Source organism: Lontra canadensis, unplaced genomic scaffold (genome assembly GCF_010015895.1).
Source record: "Lontra canadensis isolate GAN:19392208 unplaced genomic scaffold, GSC_riverotter_1.0 scaffold43, whole genome shotgun sequence".
Taxonomy (NCBI): Eukaryota; Metazoa; Chordata; class Mammalia; order Carnivora; family Mustelidae; genus Lontra; species Lontra canadensis.
Genome location: NW_022631037.1, coordinates 16,374,202 through 16,397,465, shown reverse-complemented (window position 1 = coordinate 16,397,465; position 23,264 = coordinate 16,374,202). Strand labels below are relative to the sequence as shown.

The 23,264-nt window shown below is 45.3% G+C and overlaps 1 protein-coding gene across 4 annotated transcripts in view; it reads right to left on the bottom strand.

Moving 5' to 3' along the window:
- NBR1 (NBR1 autophagy cargo receptor) overlaps positions 1 to 23,264 on the bottom strand; it is a 34,132-nt gene that overhangs the window by 2,737 nt on the left and 8,131 nt on the right. For 2 of the 4 annotated variants that reach the window (XM_032871753.1, XM_032871752.1), the window contains exons 3-20: positions 22,541 to 22,603; positions 21,506 to 21,524; positions 20,246 to 20,268; positions 15,795 to 15,986; positions 14,850 to 14,927; positions 14,171 to 14,385; positions 13,503 to 13,670; positions 13,013 to 13,222; positions 11,690 to 11,849; positions 11,301 to 11,591; positions 10,001 to 10,150; positions 9,465 to 9,540; positions 8,697 to 8,807; positions 8,301 to 8,465; positions 5,702 to 6,125; positions 4,768 to 4,862; positions 4,046 to 4,103; positions 3,084 to 3,192 (exon numbers count right to left, since the gene is read on the bottom strand). In XM_032871753.1, coding sequence (XP_032727644.1) covers positions 3,084 to 3,192; positions 4,046 to 4,103; positions 4,768 to 4,862; positions 5,702 to 6,125; positions 8,301 to 8,465; positions 8,697 to 8,807; positions 9,465 to 9,540; positions 10,001 to 10,150; positions 11,301 to 11,591; positions 11,690 to 11,849; positions 13,013 to 13,222; positions 13,503 to 13,670; positions 14,171 to 14,385; positions 14,850 to 14,927; positions 15,795 to 15,986; positions 20,246 to 20,268; positions 21,506 to 21,524; positions 22,541 to 22,603 — 2,607 coding nt within the window. The remainder of the gene's footprint in view (positions 1 to 3,083; positions 3,193 to 4,045; positions 4,104 to 4,767; positions 4,863 to 5,701; positions 6,126 to 8,300; positions 8,466 to 8,696; positions 8,808 to 9,464; positions 9,541 to 10,000; positions 10,151 to 11,300; positions 11,592 to 11,689; positions 11,850 to 13,012; positions 13,223 to 13,502; positions 13,671 to 14,170; positions 14,386 to 14,849; positions 14,928 to 15,794; positions 15,987 to 20,245; positions 20,269 to 21,505; positions 21,525 to 22,540; positions 22,604 to 23,264) is intronic. The other 2 variants (XM_032871754.1, XM_032871755.1) reach the window with 2 other exon arrangements.

Below are 23,264 nucleotides of genomic sequence, written 5' to 3'. Positions count from 1 at the left end.
GAGACGTCACCGGGAGATCGGGGTCAGCTACGCAAAGGGGCTAAACAAGAAACTGTTTGTGAAATGACATCTTGGGCGACGTTCTTGGCATTTCCCCCCCCTTTTTAAAGAACAGAAGCTGGGGCGCCTGGGTGGCTCAGTGGGTTAAAGCCTCTGCCTTCGGCTCGGGTCGTGATTCCAGGGTCCTGGGATCGAGCCCCGCATCGGGCTCTCTGCTCGGCAGGGAGCCTGCTTCCTCCTCTCTCTCTCTCTGCTTCTCTGCCTACTTGTGATCTCTGTCTGTCAAAATAAATAAATAAAATCTTAAAAAAAAAAAAAAAAGAACAGAAGCAATCCACGAAAGAGGGAGCTAACATTCCTTTACCTCCCTCTTTGAGCCAAGCCCTGTCATAGACACACAAGCTTCCTAAATCCTACCACTTTGGATTACCCTTTTTAAATTTTTTTATTAATTTTTTATTTGTTTTTTAAAGATTTTACTTATTTGACAGAGAGAGATCACAAGTAGGCATGGAGGCAAGCAGAGGAGGAAGCAGGCTCCCCGCTGAGCAGAGAGCCAGACGTGGGGCTAGATTCCAGGACCCTGGAATCACGACCTGAGCCGAAGGCAGAGGCTTTAACCCACTGAGCCACCCAGGTGCCGCCTTTTTAAAAAATTAACAGATAGTGTATTACTAGTTTCAGGGGTAGAGTTCAGCGATTCATCAGTTGCATATCACACCAACTGCTCATTCCATCACGTGCCCTCCTTAGTGCCCATCACCGTTACCCCAGCCCCGCCCCTCCCCTCCAGCAACCTTCAGTTTGTTCCCTAGAGATTTTTTTAATATATTTTTTTAAATTTATTTTTATTTATTTGACAGACAGAGATCACAAGCAGGCAGAGAGGCAGGCAGAGAGAGAGGAGGGGAAGCAGGCTCCCTGACAAGCAGAGAGCCCGATGCAGGGCTCGATCCCAAGACCCTGGGATCATGACCTGAGCTGAAGGCAGAGGCTTTAACCCACTGAGCCACCCAGGCGCCCCAGTTTGTTCTCTTATAGTTTGTCTCTTATAGTTTTGTCTCTTATAGTTTGTCTCCTTCTCTGTTTTCGTCCTATTTTAGTTTTCCTTCCCTTCCCCTATGTTCCTCTGTTTTGTTTCTTAAATTCCACATATGAATGAAATCATATGGCATTTGTCTTTCTCTGACTTTCTTTGCATAATACCCTCTAGCTCCAACCACGTTGCTGCAAACGGCAAGATTTCCCTCCTGAATTACTCTCTTACCAATTACTTACCGTCCTACCAATTAATTCTCTTGTGTAGGAAACAGATACAAAATACCTCGTTTGGAAGGGTTGTTGAGAGGATTAAGACAAGCGTGTGTATACATGTTGAACACAGTCTCTGGCATTTCCTCTACACCTAACTCCACTGTTCCCTTCTTCCCTCTTATTTCAGAATAAACTATCACCCTCCTTTCCAGAATCGTCCTTCCACACATCCTTTTGCTTGCTATTTTGTGATTTCTCATCACCTCAGAAATCTCTTCCTGTGTATCACCTCTTGACTGTTAACCACCTTTGCTACTGGCTCGGCCAAGTGTAGAAACACCACTCTCGCTCTGCCTTCTGCGGCCCAGCTTTCGCTCTTTCCCTCTGTGCTCCAGCTACCGGAGCATGAGGCATACTCCGAGGCCTCTCCGCCTGCTCCCTGTTCTCAGGCGGCTCTGGCCCTTCCTCCCCGTTCAAGTTCCCTTCCCTGAGCTCCATCCAGCACATCTTCCTCCCACTTCTCAGGCTCCTGGGCAAGGCCCTTCTTCTTCTCTGGATTTTTTGTTTTTTGTTTTTTAAAGATTTTATTTATTTGACAGAGAGAGACACAGCGAGAGAGGGAGCACAAGCGGGGGAATGGGAGAGGGAGCAGCAGGTTTCTGGCGGAGCAGGAGTAGATGCAGGACTCGATCCCAGGACCCTGGGATCATGACCTGAACCGAAGGCAGATGCTTAACAACTGAGCCACCCAGGAGCCTCTCTTTCTTGGATTCTTAAAGGCTCCATCTTGCTTTTACACCCTTTCTTCCTGGAAACTCACTGAATCACGTGGTTTCTGCTGGACTGTGTATACAGGGAACTTGACCTCCAGGCCAAATCACTCCTCTGAGCCACAGGAACATGCCCAGCTGCACTATGGGTAACGTGCCTCCAACTCCACACCATCCAAAATGGACCTAATTTTCTTCTCCTCCTGCCCAAATATATCCTTCTTCTTGGATATCCCCTCTTAGTGAATGATACTATCTGCCCAAAGCCAGAAACTCAGGATTCCTCCTTGACTTCTTTCTAGCCTCTTAATCATGGTCTCCCAAGTTCTGCCATTTCTCTTTCTCTTCTACCCTTCTTTTCCATCTACACATGGGTTCTCAAATGGATTTCCTTAGGGCTCCCCCAACCTCCACATGGTAATGGAATTATCTTACTAGGCACAAATCTGATGTTAATCACTTTCCTAAAGCCCATTCCCTGCTCCTCCCCCCACCACAAGTCTTAAAATAACACCCAAACCACTCAACACAGCACCCCTACCTACATAGATTGGGTTTTTCTCTTTTTACTCTTCCCAGCCCAAATTCACCTTGCCGGATCACGTTTCCAACTCTTTTTACTGGCTAGTCTCTGTCACGGTGCTTTCTATTCTCCCTTCCTGGCACATACTTATTTTGTCCTTAAGAACTCAGCTCAGGCGCCATCTACCAGGAAGCCTGGTAGCCACAGAGGGGCCCACAGCAGGGGTGCCCGAGGTGTTCCACCCGAGAACACTGGCGCAGGATCTTACACTAACTGTTCACCTTACTTGTGTCCCACTGTCTTTTGGGCAAGGACTGGTGTCTTCTTCACCTTGTAGCACGTACTTGCAAGAGCTCCCCACACGTAACAGGTCCTCAACAAACATTAGGTCTTTTTCCTTTCTTCCCTTAAGTAACTTGGCTAAAATCCTATAGCTAGAAAGTGCCAGAATGCTATACTACTTTCCAGCCTAGGCAGGGAGCATCATTTTCCCCAGTGATTTGGCTTCTGTCGAAGAAAAGGAAACATACACTGACCTGGGCAGTGACTGGTGGCCCAGCAAACAAGGCCTTGTATGCAGAAGCAGCAACAGACAAAGCCCCCTTCACGAGTCCTCCGGCAATGCTGCTCCCATGGTGGTGTTGCCTGGGGAGGAAAACCAAATTATCTCCCTAAAAAACACAAACTATTAGCTTCCTGTAAGCTAATCTGGGCTCTAATCCTTGAAAGAAAATGGATTTCCCTGAGGAAAAAAGTCAGATGTAAAAAAGAGAATGTGATCATTTTCCTATTAGTTTTATGGCTAAAACCTTGGTTTGATGTAGAGTCCAGCTCTACTGCTGCAAGGTTAAGGCATGCAGAAAAGACACTCCTCTTTCTGTAAACACTGGCTTTCTGTCCCAGCTGAATATTATGTGGTCAAGGCCAAAAAAGGGTATTTAGCAGTCTGTCTGCTTAATTATCATCTCAGAGGACACACCTCCAGAGGAAATGTGATTTTCTGGATACTGGAGGGAGGAATCACCTTGCCACGGAACTGAGATGATTGGAAGCAGAGAGGCAGGCATGTTTAAGAAACTACTATGAAGACGCACCGTGGGCTTGACCTTCCTGCCTTCTTTGGTACTAAGGTGAGGTAAATTTGAGAGTACTGGTCTGGACTGTGAACTTTTTTTTTTTTTTTTAAAGATTTTATTTTTTCAAGTTATCTCTACACCCAATGTGTGGCCCGAGCTCACAACCCCGCGATCAAGAGTCATACGCTATACTGGCTAAGCCAGCCAGGCACTCCTGGAATGTGAACACTCTTAAAACGTAACTGTAGCCCTCTGTTCAGTGTTGTTCACAAGCTTCAGGAGAAGTAAGAACAAGAAGGAATGATGGCTCTCCTTCTCTGCCCTCTGGAGGCACACGGTTTGAGAAGCTTGTGCAAGCAGAAGCAATACTAGCATATATATCCATCTGCTTCTGAAGAAGAGGCTGAGCAAGGTCCAGTTACCTTGAATGGTCAGAGCTCTTCTGTCTGCTGTTTACAAGTCCTGATGAGCCTCTGGGCTCTAAAAGCAAAAGAGCTATTGGTTAGATGCGGCATCCACAAACGCCTAGTGTTTCTTAACTCGTAGTGGGGCGAGTTTTGAGAGGCAAGCAGCAATCTGATCACAGCTTTTATTTATTTAAAATATTTGGGAAATTTTGCAGATGGTTTTAAGTGATAAGGAGGAACTGTCCAGAATGCAGTGCAAGGTAACTGTTCATTGAATCCAAAAAACTAAGTCTATAAAGCTATCACACCCATTTATTTATTAGTTTTTAAGTACTTTTAGGTTTTGTTTTTTTTTTTTTAATTAAGAGTGGGAAGTGACTTTGAAGGTCTACTAACAACTTCAAGGTGCTAAGAAAACAGCCCCACAGGTTTTATGACTGTGCTGAACCACTTCAAGGTCACACAGTGAGGAAAGGGGGAGCTGGGCCTGGAACCTAGACTGGTCTAGCGCCAAACCCTGTGTTCTTGCCACTGCAGCACAATGCCTACCTCTGTGATGTCTCACTTAATAAATATGAAGCTAGAGAACAGAAAAGAATGTGAGGGAGGGCCACAGAAAAAAGAGATGGGCAGGTTTCTGAATAATGCCACAAATCATGAAGACAGAGTGCCTATTTATGCCTGGTTTCATCAGAAAGGAGCACAGAAAAAGACATCAAGCTCAGGCTGGTCGTTACCTCCTCTGATCTGATCAGGGACTGAAGAAACTTCTGGTATGGTAACGGGTAAATCCAATCCTGTGGAACCATCCAGCTGTGTACAAGGAGGGCTCCTTTCAGAAAGACAATATTGAAAGTCAGTGGAAAAGACACCTATGGGAACGCTGGAGACACAGTACACATAGCACAGCTGTGGCGGATTCTCTACAAAGGCTTCCCTTTTCTGACCCAGACCTCGTGTCTGAATGCAGGGATCAGGTAGGAAGGGCTCATTCTACCTGTGGTTTTCCTCCTTAGCCACACTCAAACTAGAGAGCCCGGCTTGAGTCAGGTCACTCCCTGATCTATTAAATGGTCTTGATAAAGGGAAATGTCTAGCTGCCCGAGAGAGTGGTCTAAATCCTAGTCAAGGCTCCATCCTCTGCCACACCATGAGAGAAGAGTGACACACACAGATCAGATGATGAAAAAGAACTGTTCTCTGGTTTTAGAATATATTTTTTTCATAGTAGGTTAAGCTTTCTCTTGTACTTTGGGTTAACATAAGAATGAATTTTGGTGTCTTTACCCATGAGTCAACAGAGCAAGGGGGCGTTCAGCGACATTTGTGTTTAAAAACTGGCTCTCTTCGACCCTGGGTTTTGGCAGCAAAAGCAAAAAACCAAACCAAGCAAGAAACTGGCTCTCAATGATCAAAACAGAAGTAGACAGACTACGCTCAGATAATTAAGAACAAGCAAAGCTTTAAATTCAGAATCCACAAATTCTGGGAAATACAACTTTTATTCATCTAAATTCAGACTTTCCTATGGGAAAAAGTCTCCTCCTGTGCTCACAAACAACAACAAACAACAACAACAACAACAACAACAACACAGGTTTTGAGATGGGGCTGTTTCCTCCCTATTCCACCTGTGAACAACAGCCTGGCTGAGGGGGGTGCGGATGGTACCTGGACAGCTGTGGCGGAGGCCCCACCACCTCTGGCGTGAGGGGCACTGCGTCCAGAGTCTGTGAGGTCATGAGGATGTCACTGATGCTCTGCTCCTGCAGCTGGTTCTCCCCTCCAGTGAGTCTCTCCCCCGCCTCAACCCCAGGTTCGCCTTCAGCCCCTCGCTCCAGGCCCGGCTGTGAGAGCGCAGAGCTATACATGGAGTCACCCAGGGGACGACTGGTGTCAAAGCACTCGGGCAGGATGATGATGTAATCCTCTGAAGAAGCAGAGGACTGACTCTGAACTTCATCTTTGAGCTCGTCCTCCTCCTCCTCTTCCTCGTCCTCCTCCTCCTCCTCCTCCACAACAGCTTCTTTGGCGCTACGGACGGTCTCCTCTTGCTCCTCTCCAAGTGGTCCTTCTTCAGGGGAGGCAAATTTCACTGAAGGATGGAAGCAGTTCATTTTAAGCTATAAGCTAAAAGCAGCTCCCAGTGCTACCCTTACCTGATAAAGCCTTGTGGGTCATGAACTCTAATGAGAGCCAGAGGAGGGGGATGCCCAGAGGGAAAGGGCTGCCGCTAGAACCACTAATGGCCACATTCTAAGTCTGAAGCCCAGACAAAGCCAGAAGAACTGAAGCTCACGAGGTAAAGAGAAACACCAAGGCTTCTGAGAAGTGTCATGAATTTTTTTTCTTTAAAGATTTATTTATTTGACAGAGAGATACACAGAGAGAGAGGAACACAGCAGGGGGTGTGGGAGAGGGAGAATCAGGCTTCCGGCCCAGCAGGGAGCCTGACGCGGGGCTGGATCCCAGGACTCTGAGATCAGGACCTGAGCCGAAGGCAGATGCTTAACGACTGAGCCACCCAAGCGCCCCGGAGCACCATGAATCTTAAAGACAAATCAAAACTGATATATTAGCTAATGGTGCTACAGCAACAGAAAATGTTAGGTGGTGAGTACTGCATATGCCTACTTTCCTCTGCTAAGTAATGCACAGTCATGGCAGAAAACTGGGAAAACAAGGATAAGGGAGAAAAAAATACCTATAATTCTATCAGAGATAACTACTTCGAACATTTTTTGTTATGCATTTGTACCTAAGTCTGTGGGGGGAGGGGGAAATGAGTGTGTATCTTGAAACAAGAGTGAGATAAACTGTATTTAAAAGCATAGGCCGGGACGCCTGGGTGGCTCAGTTGGTTAAGCGGCTGCCTTCGGCTCAGGTCATGATCCCAAAGTCCTGGGATCGAGTCCCACATCGGGCTCCTTGCTCAGTAGGGAGCCTGCTTCTCGCTCTGCCTCTGCCTGCCACTCTATCTGCCTGTGCTCGCTCTCACGCTCGCTCTCTCTCTCTCTCTCTCTCTCTCTCTCTGACAAAAAAATAAATAAATAAAATCTTTAAAAAAAAAAAAAAAAGCATAGGCCACGGGGCACCTGGGTGGCTCAGTGGTTAAAAGCATAGGCCAGGGGTGCGTGGGTGGCTCAGTGGCCTAAAGCCTCTGCCTTCAGCTCAGGTCATGATCCCAGGGTCCTGGAATTGAGCCCCGCATCAGGCTCTCTGCTCAGCAGGGAGCCTGCTTCCACCCCTCTCTCTCTGCCTGCCTCTCTGCCTACTTGTGATCTCTGTGAAATAAATAAAATCTTAAAAAAATAAATAAATAAAAGCATAGGCCAAATTTCATTATAATAAACAAAAGAAAATTTTCCGTATTATTTTGATGCACGAGAATTTGAAGTTTTGGATAGTTCTTGAAATATATAGTATGGTCGCTACCTATCCAGTATCTACAAGTTTCTGTTACAAAGGAAATTGATTACAGCAGGATTTAACCTTGGGAAATTAATTTGGTACTCCTGCTTCTGCCCACTATTTCCTAGACTGTGTCCCTGGAGAAAGGACACAACTCAGCTGCCAGTGGAGGTGTCTGCTGAAGAGCTCGGTCAGCTTATAGGAAGACTCCTCAGTGTAGACTCCAGGCAGCTGGATGCTAAGGGCTGCTGTGCCTCTAAGTCATGCAGCTCTAATTCTGCCCCCGAGAAAGGGTGAAAAGGGGCTATGGTGGCTGCCTTGCATCCAAGGCTATAATTAGAAGAGTCGGGTAGGGAAGCCTGGGTGGCTCAGTCATTAAACCTCTGCCTTCGCCTCAGGTCATGATCCCAGGGTTCTGGGATCGAGCCCCACAACGGGCTCCCTGCTTCTCCCTCGCCCATTGCCCCTGCTTGTGTTCCCTCTCTCGCTGTGTCCCTGTCAAAAAAAAAAAAAAAAAAATCTAAAAGAGTCTGGTAGAGTATGTGGGGTCTAAAGAAACCACCAGGGGCGCCTGGGTGGCAGAGGGTTAAGCCTCTGTCTTCGGCTCAGGTCATGATCTCAGGGTCCTGGGATCGAGCCCCGCATCAGGCTCTCTGCTCAGCAGGGAGCCTGCTTCTCCCTCTCTCAGCCTACTTGTGATTTCTGTCAAATAAATAAATAAAATCTTAAAAAAAGAAAAGAAAAGAAAAAAGAAACCACCAACCCCACTCTCAGTAAGAGGAGCCCTTTTTCCTCCTCAGGTCCGGTAGTCACAATTCACACACCGCCCTGATAGCTGGGGGACCTCAGGGACACTCACTGTGCACGGACTTCTGTCTGCAAGGCGGGTTGTGATCCGGGGCAGCGTCCAAGGTAAGGGATCGGATTACGGTCTCACACACGAATTGGGTCCCACTCAGGTCAACTTCTGCTTCCTCCACTGAGGCACTGTTCTGAGCCTTCCTCTTCACTGAGGCTGTGGGATCTGAAAGACGCGAACCCTGCCTGTTGCTGTTGAGGGGCCTCCTGAAGCCACATACCCGTGTGGATTCTACGCCCAGAACAGCCGCTATAAGGCCCATGGGAAGGTGAGGAGACTGCAGAAAATGGAGAGGCTACAGACAACCCACGGACATGCTAATGTAAGTATAGGAAGGAGTATGGTGTAATACGGGAGGGGACAATGCAAACACTAGACAAATAATGAACCCCTTACCAGGAAGCACTTTAAATCCCGCCCCTTCGCTCTCTTCCTGTATCTGCCCCAAGCCTGGCTTCTCTATTAAAGGATTGTCATGCGGCAGAGGAGACATGCAGGGGGTCATATCTGGAGAATAAAAAAAGAAGAACCATCAACCAAAAAAAAAAAAAAAAAAAAAAAAAAAAAAGCAACACATCATTAACAGTCAGTGTCTAGAAGCAACAGCTCATAGGCTTCTTGCCTCTTGCAGGGCTGAAATAAACCTAGGTAGGCTTCAAGGCCTATAAAGGAATTCTTATAAAGAATTCCTCCAGACCATGAGGTGTACAAGTACCTCAGATTAATGAACGCAAGAAGGATCACAGTCGTCTGGCCTGAGAAACCATGGCTCAGACACAGAACCAGGAACATAAAGGATAAACATTTAGAGAAAAATGGAGAAGGATCCCCATCCCCCCTGCTTTCAAAGATTTTAAGTAAGCCCTACATGAACATGAGGCTCAAACTCACAACCCCAAGACGAAGAGCCATATGAACGAGCCGGCCAGGCTTCTCAAGGGTCCCTTTACGGCAGAGAAGCCTTGCACAAACATGTATTGTTGATTCCGACAGACAATAGGGAAAAGGAGGAAAATGGACCCATGGGTGCAGTTTTAACACCACACTGTAGGAGAAATCTTTGCCGTGCAGTTCCTCAGAATAAGATTCTCACTACCGGGGTCTAGGGTGTGGCACTTTTGTCTATTAATAAACTGAATGACCTGGGTGGAATGACATTCTTACCCACAGGAGTATTGTGGGGCACTCTCTCCAACTCTTGGACAATGTTTATATCCAACAGCTCAAAGGACAGCAGGTCCTGAGGACAAAAAGGGCAACGTTAGGTGACTTGCAGCGGATGCTGGAGCCAGGTTTTGTCTCAAGGGGACTTGCAGGCCACAGAGCTCCACACCTTCCTGGACTCTGTTCAAATTCATGCCTCCCCTCAATCAGGTGAAATCAAGAAGAGTGAAGCGGGAACTAGATGTCCAAATAACCAAGCGGCAGGAAAGAGACAAAAGGCAGTGGGGGTGAAAGTGAGCCTGAAAAGCAGAAACACAGAGGCAACTAAAGGGAAGCTGTGGGGAAGCCCGAGAGTGAGTTTCCGATGCAGAGAAGAAACATTTGGAGACCTGCTTCCACTACTGATCCTCCTTGCTATTGTAGGCAGATCTCTGACTTTCTGAGCACTGTCTGTCCCTATACCACCTTCTCGTCAACAGGGTAAGGACTCTCCACTGCCTTCTGTCCCTAGCCCCACAAAGCGCTCAGTCTTCTACCTGGGCAGTCAGAAGGTCCACGGATGGGATGTAGAGCTCCCTCTCATTGGCAACATTTTTTGTCTTCTGTGGAATGGAGGTTCCTGTCCCTTTGGTCTGCTTAGTCGCTTCATCAAGCTGAATTTCTTCTTTAGCCAGAAGAAAAGTCTCCTATATGGAAAAACCATTAGGACAAAGGGTTTTAGGCACTCAAATGAACAAAAGGTCAACTGACAGCTGCCTCCCTAAATATTGAAACACTGCTGCACGTCCACGTGTTTTAAAACTTGTTTCGAGATCATTTTAGACTTACAGATAAGCTGCAAAAAAACCCAGTGTTCACTTATTACCCCCTTCACCCAGCTTCCTTTAATGACAAGTTAGAGTAACCATAGTAACAACTGTCAAAAGGATGACGTTAACTTTGGTTAACTGAATCTAAGCAGTAAAATGCTCTAAAAACAGTACTCTACCATCTGGGGGTGGGTGGGGGAGGGGGGCAGTGCCCCACTAATGAAGGGAAATTTCTTTTCTTTTTTTTTTTTAATGTTTTTTATTTGTTTATTTGACAGAGAGAGATCACAAGTAGGCCGAGAGGCAGGTAGAGAGAGAGGAAGGGAAGCAGGCTCCCCGCTGAGCAGAGAGCCCGATGCGGGGCTCGATCCCAGGACCCTGGGGATCATGACCTGAGCCGAAGGCAGAGGCTTAACCCACTGAGCCACCCAGGTGCCCCTGAAGGGAAATTTCTTAAAAAAAACAAAAAACAAAAAACAAAAAACCCAGGGGTGCCTGGGTGGCTCAGTGGGTTAAATCCTCTGCCTTCGGCTCAGGTCATGATCTCAGGGTCCTGGGATCGAGCCCCACATTGGGCTCTCTGCTCAGCGGGGAGCCTGCTTCCTTCTCTCTCTCTGCCTGCCTCTCTGCCTACTTGTGATCTCTGTCTGTCAAATAAATAAATAAAATCTTTAAAAAAAAAAAAAACAAAAAACAAAAAAACTATACCAACTGAAATGAAAACAAGGGCAAGACTTCATTAGCATTTAGGGAACAGAGGCATGGAATGTTCAGGAGAGGTGATCGTTAAGGAGCAAAGCCATCGGTCTTGCCGTTCAACAGGCCAGGCAGGCCTGTCTTCCCGCAGATAGCAGAGAGGCTGGCCAAACATTATTACGAAGAGATAAAAAAGCACTGAGGGATGCCTGCACCAAGATCCTAAGGACATGCCTGCAAAGCCTGAGGAATGGGCCCAGGACAAGCACACAGAGGAGCAGCCAGCTCTGAGCGGGCTGCTGCAGCGTTAGTCTCCCCTTCCAGTGCTCACCTCTTGCTGGCAGGTGAGCTCATCAGTTTTGCTTGAGTGCATCATGCCCTTTTCAATGTTCTCAGGGCCCTCTGTGGAGGGGAAAGGATCCACTATGATACTGCACCAGACCCGAGGCCCGAACTGCTGTCCTTTGTGAGAAAGACGCCAATGGGAAGTGTACGTTCCCTCCAAGGCTGGGGCAATGAACTCCACAGACACAACCCCCACATGGCCAGCCTTCAGGCAGGGAACCAAAACATCCTTCTTTTCTGTAGAAGCCAAAGTTAGGTTTCCCCACATGAACTTGAGCTGAAAAGAACAGGGACAAGAGAAAGCAAGCTTGTCAGTCAGCTGAGCACTGTCACTTCAGGTCACCCCAGCTTCAGTCCGTGCGGGAAAAAAAATACCTTTGTGTCTCCACTCCACTTGACATTCCCTGTATTTTTCATCCTCCAGTGTTTGATAAACTTGGTTCCTGGCTGAAGGTGAGTCCCATCAGGCAAATTCTCATCCACAAATGCTGCACTGAGGGTCGGCATAACTGGGGCACAGGGCTGCAAAGGGAGCCTGAACAGAAAATTCAGATAGTCACTTGTGTTGGGTACAATGGCTTCTGAATATCTAACACATGGTTCAAGAGGCTGAGAATAACTTTTTTTTTTTTTTAAAGATCATCTGTTTATTTGTCAGAGCGAGCAAGCAAGCAGAAGCACAGAGAGCGGCAGGCAGAAGAGGCAGAGGGAGAAGCAGGCTCCCTGCTGAGCAGAGAGCCTGATGTGGGGCTCCATTCCAGGACGCTGGCATCATGACTTGAGCCCAAGGCAGCTGCTTAACCAACTGAGCCACCCAGGCGTCCCTAAACAAATAAATCTTAATAAATAAGTAAAAATAAAAAACAAGACAGATTTGGGGTACCTGGCTGGCGACTCCTGATCTCTGGGTTGTAAATTTGGGCCCCATGTTGGGTGTGAAGGTTAGTTAAAAACAAAATCTTACTCCTGAAATGAAGAGCCATGGTGAGGATAAGCATCCATAAATATAAGGACTACAGAGTCAGGCTCTTCAAATCCCAACCGCCTCCATCCAAGAGAGGTCCTACCAGCCAGTCTGGAACCTTACTGGCTACTCTGTCAACAAGGACTACCAAACCACCCTTTAAGAATGCTGGGATCAGAGAATGGGAAGTTTTAATTCCTTTTTTTTTTAATTCAAGATTTTTATTCATCTATGTGACAGAGAGAGAGACAGCGAGAGAGGGAACACAAGCAGGCAGAGCAGGAGAGGGAGAAGCAGGCTCCCCAGCAAACAGGGAGCCCAATGAAGGGCTTGATCCCAGGATTCTAGCATCATGACCTAAGCCAAAGGCAGACACTTCACAACTGAGCTGCCCAGGCACCCCTAACCATTATTATTTTAAGATTTATTTATTTATTTGAGTGAGAGAGAGGTAGTGTACATGCTAGCAAGTATGCAGAGAGGGAGAGAGAAACTTCATCAGACCCCCACTGAGCTTGGAGGTCTGACTCGGGGCTTGATCTCAAGACCCGGAGATCATGACCTGAGACAAAGCTGGGTGCTTAACTTGTCTGAGCCACCCAGGTGCCACTAAGATGGAAGCTGGAACAGCTTGGGTATTAGGAACTGCCAGTAAGTATGAGAAAACCTGGTTAAAGCCCCGTTTCGGCCGGCTGGACCACCAGCCCTGGTGCCCACCCTGGCCCCGCGCTTACATCAGTGTGTGTGACTGCAGCAGGCTCTCGGGTCGGCCCAAAGGGGACCTGGGGCTCTGCAGTCCGTGGATGGAACTCCACAGATGAATCTTCCTGTGGAGCTTAAGCTGCTTTTTGAGTTCCTTGACCTCTGCCTTTCGCTGTTTCTTCTCAGCTCGCAACCTTTGCTTTTCTGCCTTAAGAAAATTCTTGTCAACCTGTTTCTGGAGCCTGTGAGGTAACAAACGAAAAGTCTTAAAAAACAAACCTCATAAATCTTGAAGCTTATCTGAGCCCCTTGTAGCCTCCATCAGTGCCAGCTTCTAGCTTAACGTCTTCCTACAGTTCTCATTTCTGTCTCATTAGCTTCGGCTCAGGGTCCCTGTTGTCACACACTAACTGGAAACACGCAGGAACTACGGAGACTGTCTGAGGTCCTGTGATTCATGCCCCAACACCACAACCAAGAAGCCCTTCCGAGAACAAGGCTCCCGTGTACTTATGGCTTTACCTGGCTTGTTCCAGAGCAGCAGGGAGACGAGGGGCAGGGAGCCTCGGATGAGAGAAGGCTTCAGAGGAACCCACCACAGGCCTCCGCAACTTCAGCAGGATGTGGTTGGAGTCATGCGCGTACGGCCCCGATTCACAATCTTCACAGATGTTGTAGGATGGGCACAGACTGTGGGGAAAAGCATGGCAAGTGGGAAGTACCAGAGGGAGTGAGAGAGGAGACCGACTTCCATACTGGCTGTCCTACCAGCTAGGTGGTAACTGGAGCCTGTCACCTGGCCATGCCCTGTCTCAAGTTTCTTATTAATAAAATGAAGGCAACAGCACTTAACATGTATCCATTTCAAAGGAAAATTTACGGGAGCAAGCAAGATAGGAACGCATGTGGAACAACGGGGAGATAATCCCTGCAGATATAATTTTGTTTTGGGGGAACATAACTTTGCCTCTGTTAGTTCAAGTGTGTATCTGAACACATCAACAGTCTGAACGGTTACCCTCTCAAGAGTATTTCTCGTGGGTGATGAACAGCTTGTTTCCAGTCTAGAGCTGCTATGCGCGCCATCAGAGGTACGTATGCCCAGTTTCCCGACACCTCCCCAAGATGCCAGGAAGCCCTAGGGGTTCAGGGGTCTTCTAACAGCTCTGTGCTCTGAAGGGATGGCTCACCTGCACTGGTAGCGCACACCAACGATCCTCCTTTGGCAGCTGTTGCAAGCAATGTGCCAGCTGAAGTGGTTTTCTGGCAAAAACAGTGTTTCCTCTGAAATGGGCATTGAGACTTCTGATGGACAGGAACCCAGGGATGGGTTCTGGAGGACTAGCTTCTCGTGTAATTTCTGTTCAAGTTTCTCAACCGTTTCTTTAACCACCTGTTCTCTGAACTAGAATACAGAGCAGAAAATGGGGAAAAAAACCTTAGTTCCAACATTGGGAAAAAACCTGAAGACATCAAACAGACCAGACACCTCACCGTCTCTGGTGTGAGAACATCATAACCAGCTAGAAGCTACTGAACAAATGGGACAGAAATGTAGCCAAACGTCTACTCTTTCCACATGTACACTGGTTCAAAAGGGATACCAAGAAATCATTTTGATGAGTAAATTTTAACCTCTTTCTTCTCAAGCACAGAGACTTGGCCCTTTCCCTCAACTTAGAATTAGGCTCCCTCTTTTTCTGACACATCCCTGTAGAAGTGAGGAGGTTTCTGGACTGGAACTGCTCCAGTCTGGAAATGATTAGCTATCCCTCTTCATTCCCCTGCATCAGAGGCAGCAGACCTCTGGGTTCAGCTTTCTCCCACGCTCCAATGGCTGCTAAAACCCACACCAGAGAGAACACTCACTGTCTCCAGGTAGCTTGTGAACCAGTCTGGGGGCTTGTCTTGAGGCTGGTCCGCATCACGTGGAGCAAGTGGAAACTGCTGCAAGGAAATACAACCCAAGACCTTGGACGCTGCTTTTTTCCCCTAAGGTATTCATTTTTTCAAGAAGACTTTGACTTTTTTTTTTTTTAAGTAACTTCTACACCCAATATGGGGCTTGAACTCACACAACCCTGAGATCAAGAGTTCCATCTTCTACCAACTGAGCCAGCCAGGCGCCCTTGTTTAAAATCATTTTCCCAGGGCGCCTGGGTGGCTCAGTGGGTTAAGCCGCTGCCTTCGGCTCAGGTCATGATCTCAGGGTCCTGGGATCGAGTCCCGCATCGGGCTCTCTGCTCAACAGGGAGCCTGCTTCCCTTCCTCTCTCTCTGCCTACTTGTGATCTCTGTCTGTCAAATAAATAAATAAAATCTTAAAAAAAAAAAAAATCATTTTCCCATGGGGTGCTTGGGTGGCTCAGTGGGTTAAAGCCTCTGCCTTCAGGTCAGGTTATGACCTCAGAGTCCTGGGATCGAGCCCCAAATCAGGCTCTCTGCTCAGCAGGGAGCCTGCTTCCTCCTCTCTCTCTACCTGCCTCTCTGCCTACTTGTGATCTCTGTCTGTCAAATAAATAAATAAAATCTTAAAAAAAAAAATCATTTTCCCAAAATGTAGTACTCTGAGGTTTCTTTTGTCAAATGATATAAATGGTCAAAAAAACCCCAATAAAGTACATGAAGAAGTATAAATGGAAAATAAAGTCTCTATATCACCCTCCTGCCCCTTTCTCCAGGACCAGTTACCCGTTTCCAAAAGTCAAGCAGAGATGGGCACAGTAACTGCCAATCTCCGAGGGACAGTTCAAATGTTACACAACCAAGAGACGTAAGGCTAGGAAAACTGCAGACAGGCCCATTCCCTTCATACCTGAGCTGCAGGCTCCTCTGGGGTCTTCATGTCTGATCCTAAGACCCTCACCAGTGATGAATAATGTGCAAGTGGCTTCTTCCCTGCCCTCATGACGGGCCGTTTTTCTGGTACGGCTGGTGCCAGGGCTTCGTCGACACAGGAGCCTTCGTGGACTTGCATCTGGAGTTGGTTTCCCTGCTTAACTGCCATCTGAGAAGACACATTATGAAATTAAACGTATTGTGTGATTCTCCTTTCCCAAATGAAAACTCACAAAGACATCTAAACAGAAGGGGTACGATGATTTATGCTGAAATTAGGATTTACCTTTATTTTATCAAATCTAATGACAATGTTAACAGTCATCCTGTTTTTTGTCCAGTATGTTAATCAGGAATGGTTTTATTATCAAAAATACAATAGTTTTTTTTTTTTTATCAAAAATACAGTAGGTTTAGGATAGCGCTTTATTAGGTGAGATGTTCTCATTAACTAGGTTACTACTTTTCTGTTGAACAGGTTTTTATGTTATGACCCCACTTATGGATTGTGATCTCAACTTTTCAAAAAAAGTCAATCCCAGACTACCACAACCCAAACAAAGTTATAGCCTATAATTAAGCGTTTACTTTTCTTTTTTTCTTTTTTAAATTTTTAAAAAAGATTATTTAATTTATTTATTTATTTGACAGACAGAGATCACAAGTAGGCAGAAAGGGAGAGAGGAGGAAGCAGGCTCCTTGCCGAGCAGAGAGCCCGATACAGGGCTCAATCCCAGGACCCTAAGATCATGACCCAAGCCGAAGGCAGAGGTTTTAACCCACTGAGCCACCCAGGTGCCCCTCTTTCTTTTTTTTTTGAAAGATTTTATATATTTACTTGAGAGTGAGTGAGAGAGAGAGCTTGAGAGGGGAGAAGGTCAGAGGGAGAAGCAGACTCCTTGCTGAGCAGGAAGCCCGATGTGGGACTTGATCCCAGGACTCTAGGATCATGACCTGAGCTGAAGACAGTCGCTTAACCAACTGAGCCACCCAGGTGCCCTAAGCATTTATTTTTCCATTCAAATAGTGTTTTGGAAAGCATGCTGGAGTGGCTACCTCTTTTTGAAGAGCATCTTCTTAAAAATCCTATGTTGAAAACTCTACTTCAGGGAACATTTAAGGTTCCATGAAGATACTACAGTGTCCGTGAATAGATTAGAGGTCAAGTCCATCAGTTTCTAGATCTCCCCATTTGTCACCCAGAGACAAGAACTGTTTTTTCATCTATTTTTACACATCAGACTTAAGCTTCCATTTAAAAATAGCATTCTATGGCAAAAAATTTGAAAGGTATTATTTTAAGATCAGAGATCAGGAAATTTTCTTAAAGGGCCATATAATAAATATTTTAGGCTTCCAGGCCATACAGTTTTCCTCTCAAGTCTGCACAAAAGCAGCCACAGACACTATGTAATAGGAACAGCTAGGTTCCTATAAAACTTTATTTATAAAAACGTATTGGCTAGCCCACTGGCTGCTTTGCCAGCCTCTATTCTAGACCATAAGCCAAAAAGCTGGTAGAAAATGTATGGTACAGTCTGTGGAAAAAACTGCTCAAGAAATGACTATAATGCAATGTGTCAAAATATAAACATGGGACCTTAAATATCATATAGCAAGTATTATGTAAAAATGTATATTAAAAAGTCTTGCTTCCTGAGACAGGGCAGGCTTATACAACATCTAGACTCTCAAGGTCTGAGTATCTTTTTTAAGATTTTATTTGAGAGAGAGAGAAAGCAAGAGCACGCACTCAAGCACAAGTGTGGGGGTGGGTCCTTGCTCTGCAGGGACCTATGTGGGGCTCATCCCATGACCCCGAGATCACGACCTGAGCCGAAGGGAGACACTGAACCAACTGAACCACCCAGGGACCCCCCGAAGTCCAAGATTTCTGACTATGTAAACAGTGATTATGGGAAAGAATAGTTTTGAAGACCATAGGCTTTTTTTTTTTTTTAGTGAAACTACTGTAGCTTCTGAGAACAGGGCAAGAGAAAAGCCAGGAGGAGTTGGACAAGGATGAAAGGGTGTGGGAGACAGGTCCTTACAACAGCTTAAAAGCAAAGAGGAAATGGGGCACACCTGGGTAGCTCAGTCAGTTAAGTGTCTAATTCCTGATTTTGGCTCCGGTCATGATCTCAGGGTTGTGAGATCAAGCCCCAAGTTGGGCTCTGCGCTGGGCAGGGAGCCTCCTTAAGATTCTCTCTCTCCTTCTGCCCTACCCCCTTGCTCCCCTGCATGCTCTTTAAAAAAAAAAAAAAAAAAAAGGCAAAGAGGAAATAGAAGACCACACGAAAACTGGGAAGAAGGAAACTGTGAAGCATGAGATTGCTAAGAAATGAGTATCTCAGCTAAGAGAAACCACGGTGGGGCCCGAATGTCCAAAACCAAGAGACTAGCTGGTAAATAAGGATTTCTGAATAAAAACCAAGACTGGCTAAACTGTTGAATCCAGTGGCACCCACAATGGCAATTTTGACCAGGCAACAAAAAGGGTAAATCCAGCTCCCAGTTTAAAAACATCTTGCCCTGGGGTGCCTGGGTGGCTCAGTGGGTTAAAGCCTCTGCCTTTGGCTCGGGTTATGATCCCCGGGTCCTGGGATTGAGCCCTACATCAGGCTCTCTGCTCAGCGGGGAGCCTGCTTCCCTTCCTCTCTCTCTCTGCCTGCCTCTCTGCCTACTTGTGATCTCTGTCTGTCAAATAAATAAACAAAAAAAAATAAAAAATAAATAAATAAAAATAATAGGGGCACCTGGGTGGCTCAGTGGTTTAAGCCTCTGCCTTCGGCACAGGTCATGATCTCAGGGTTCTGGGATCGAGCCCCGCATCGGGCTCTCTGCTCAGCAGGGAGCCTGCTTCCCTCTCTCTTTCTGCCTGCCTCTCTGCCTACTTATGATCTCTGTCAAATAAATAAATTCTTTAAAAAAAAAAAAAAAAACATCTTGCCTTGGGGCACCTGGGTGGCTCAGTCAGTTAATCATCCGATTTCTTTTTTTTTTTTTAAATTTTTTTTTTTTTAAAGATTTTATTTATTTATTTGACAGAGAGAGATCACAAGCAGGCAGAGAGGCAGGCAGAGAGAGAGGAGGAAGCAGGCTCCCCGCTGAGCAGAGAGCCCGATGCGGGGCTCGATCCCAGAACTCTGAGATCATGACCTGAGCCGAAGGCAGCGGCTTAACCCACTGAGCCACCCAGGTGCCCCAATCATCTGATTTCTGATCTCAGCTCAGGTCTTGATTATGAGTTCAAGCCCCTCCTTGGGCTCCACAATGGGCGTGAAGCCCACTTAAAAAAAAAAAAAAAAAAAATCTTGCTTTTCCCTCCCTAGACCAAAAGTGATTATGGAAAAAAGTTTAGTCATGGTTTAGAAGTTCATAAAAGATAGTCAATCTTAGTCACAAAGGTGGTAATGAAGGGACAGCTGGGCACACCTTAAAGAAGTGACCTTGAGGAATGCTTTAAATTATTATTGACAAGCAAGAGATAGTGAACTCAATAGTTTGTACCTTAAAGTCTCCCACATTATCCTATAACATTCTATAGGAAACAAGATAAAGTTAGGAGATGGAAAGTGTGAACCAGAAAGCATCATTTCACAGAGTTATTTTTATTTTTTTAACTATAATTTTTTTAAGTAGCTCTGTACCCAGCGTGGAGTCTCCAGTGAGGGGCTTGAATCCTTGACCCCGAGATCAAGACCTGAGTGGAGATCAAGAGTCAGACACCCAATGAATGAGTCACCTAGGTGCCCCTTTGTATTTTTATTTTTAAATTTATTATTATTTTTTAAGATTTTATTTATTTATTTGACAGACAGAAATCACAAGCAGGCAGAGGCAGGCAGAGAGAGGAGGAAGTGGGCTCCCCACCGAGCAGAGAGCCTGAGGCGGCGCTTGATCCCAGGACTCTGGGATCATGACCTGAGCGGAAGGCAGAGGCTTTAACCCCCTGAGCCACTGAGGTGCCCCCTCCTTTGTATTTTTAAATGCTACAATGGTTATACCAAGACCAGAAATGAGAGGGAACAGTAACTAGAAAGAACCTTTAATAATAGGAGCTGCCTTTTGCTGAGTGGTATGCCCCACTTGTCACACTCTCTCTAAAAATCAGTTCTGCTGTGTTGCATTAGTTTCTGCCCATGGCTACCGGAGTTCAGGTTCTAGTTTTAGTCAATAAATGTTTTTTCCCCAAAGATTTTATTTATTTATTTATTTACTTATTTCTCTGCAGGAAAGAGAGGTAGAGAGCACGAGCAGGGGGGAGGTGGAGAGGGAGAAGCAGGCTCCCCACTGAGCAGGGAGCCCAATCCCAGGACTCTGGGGATCATGACCTGAGTCAAAGGCAGCTGCCTAATGGACTGAGCCACCCAGGCACCCCTAGTCAAGAAGTATTTTTAACAGAAAGTAAGATGAAATGACCATTACCTTAAGTGCTTCTTCATACTCTCCTAAAAAGACAAAGAACAAAGAACATACACTGTGATATTTCTTCACCAGCCCAAAATATTCTATTTAAGTACTGCCAATCTTTACTTTTAAGAATTTCCTGCTTACAATCCTTATACATGAGGAGCTGCTACCTTTTTGCTGACAAACTCCCCTCCCATCCCACTGCAAACAGAAACTACTTGTAGATTAGTTCTCTCTCTCACATCCTACTCTCTCTGCTACTGGAGCCTTCCAGCTATGAAACCTCAACCCAGCTGCCTCACACTAGGTTTAGTGACGCTCAGGATGCAAGGGAGTTCATGGGTAGTGTAATGCAGACAGACCTCAACATATTGCCGGTTTGGTTCCAGACCACTCACAAAAAAACAAGTCAAATGAATTTTTTTGTTTCCCAGTGCACATAAAAATTATGTTTCTATATAATAGATCTGCAATCTATTAAGTGTGTAACAGCATTATGCTTTAAAAATAAAAGTACATACCTTAATTTAAAAAAAATACTGCTAAAAAATGCTAATTATCATCTGGGCATTTAACAAATCATAATAATATATACAACAATGAAAAAGTTTGAAATATTGAGAGCATTAGCAAAATGGGACACAGAGTGAGCAAATGCATTTGGAGAAAGTGATGCAGGGTTGCCATAAACCTTCAATTTGTGGGAAAAAAAAAAGGCAGTATCTTCAAAGCACAATAAAATTATCATCATTAACTATCGTTAGAGCTGGTTAAAATAAGCTTGGTGGGGGGCTAGCCTGGGAACCTGACCTTCATATAGAACACTGTTCCTAGGGAAAAGGCGCTCCAAGCTCTGAACAACTAGCCATCTTATAAATAAGTTCTGGGAATACCACTTTATATGTTTGTAAGCTGACAGTAATATATGTACCACATCAGGGACAAAGTCAACACCAGGAGAATGGAGTTGTATGTTTGAGTGAGAGGCATATTTTCAGAAGATTAGCGTCTTAAGTGTTAAGAGAACCTTCCATTAAAGCTGTCTTTAGGGTCCAATCAAAGGTACTAATCTATACACAAAAAACTGCTACAAAATAAAAATCCACTATGTAACTAATGTCCACGGCTGAGTGAATGAGATGTCAACTTACTGTATACTAAGTTCCACTCTAAAGTAAACACTGCAGCAGTATCTGAGTGTAAATGGAAATGTATACACTCAAGAACAGACTAAAGCTTTTAAATAAAGCTGAACAGGTTCTTTCAGGAACTCACCTTGACTATTGATGGAAACCTGTAAAAAGACAAAATCAACAGTGAATTATAAACTTCCCGTCAACTGAACATTTTTGTTGCTAGGACCAGCCTCACAGGTAAGATGCACAATCTCAGACTGGGGGCTTTCCAGTATCATGAACTAATTGTGAGTAATAATTAAGGACTTTTTAAAAAAAGAGTTTATTTGACAGACAGAGATCACAAGTAGGGAGAGAGGCAGGCAGGGAGGGGCGGGGAAGCAGGCTCCCTGCCCCGCTGAGCAGACAGCCTGATGCGGGGCTCGATCCCAGGACCCTGGGATCATGACCTGAGCCGAAGGCAGAGGCTTTAACCACTGAGCCACCCAGGCGCCCCAATTAAGGACTTTTATTGCTTAATTTCTATACCCTCCTTTTATTTCAGGTACATTAAGAGGCAGCATTTACAGTGGTTAATAGCCTGGGCTCTGGAGCCAGAAGGTATGGAATTAACCCCTAACTCCACTATTTCCAAGCTTCTGTGCTTCTGGGCAAGTCATTTAGGCTCTCTGGGCCTCAGTTTCTTCATGGGTAAAAGACAGACAATAACTAACACCTAATGCACAGTATTGTTATTAGTCTGACACGTAACCACTCAATAAAGGTTTACCATAAACTAAATGGTGGCTTGTGGTATATTTCAACTACATCACTATATAGTTTTAAAAGTTTTCTCTCAGTGCTGTGAAGTGTGTAAACCTGGCGATTCACAGACCTGTAGCCCTGGGGATAAAAATATATTATATGTTTATAAAAAATAAAAAATAAATTAAAAAAAAAAAGAAATAAAAGCAAAAAAAAAAGCTTTCTCTCAAATTTCCTTCTTCAATGTTGCTTCCTTATTTCTCAATTCCATCTCAGATGCCACCGTCAGCTCAGAACATGCGATTATCAAGTACATTTAAATGACTACACAATGAAAAAACACTAGTCTGAACTTTTCGATTTGCCATCACTCTTGAGAAATAAGATCTGTTTTCTGAACAGCTGCCCATGGGTACCATCATATACTTACTTCTTCATTTTCCTCATCCAGGTATTTTATTTGAATAGTGGTCAGATCAAATGAAACTTTTACCTGCAAATGAAATGTACATGCTGTATGATCAAGGTATAAAAAAGGCAGGTTCTTAACAGAAACCCAGGAGTCATAAAAGAAAGGATGGGTATATTTCAATACATAAAAATTAAACATTTAAAAGGCATAAAAGAAAAAACTATGAACAAAGTTAAAAAACAAAAATAGTTGGGAGTATTTACAACTCATAACAAAGGGTTATTATCTGCAACACACAAAGACCATCTGCAAAACTGCTAATTGTTAAGATTTTTTTTTAAAGATTTTGTTTATTTGACAGAGAGAGATCACAAGTAGGCAGAGAGGCAGGCAGAAAGGGAGACAGCCTCGAAGAAGCAGGCTTGCCACAGAGCAGAGAGCCCGATGCGGTGCTTGATCCCAGGACCCTGAGACCACGACCGAAGCTGAAGGCAGAGGCTTAACCCACTGAGCCACCCAGGCGCCCCTGCTAATTGTTAAGATTAACGACCCAGGTAAAAGGAGGCAAAATTATACAGAGATTTCATACAAGGGAAATCACATGAGCCCAACAAATGTATGAAAAGATGTTCAAACTTAATGGTAGTCAGAACAATGCAAATTTAAGCAATGAGATGTCATCTCAACAGAATGGTGAAGAAAATTTAAAGCTATAATAGCCAACGTTGTCAAAAATTCAGGG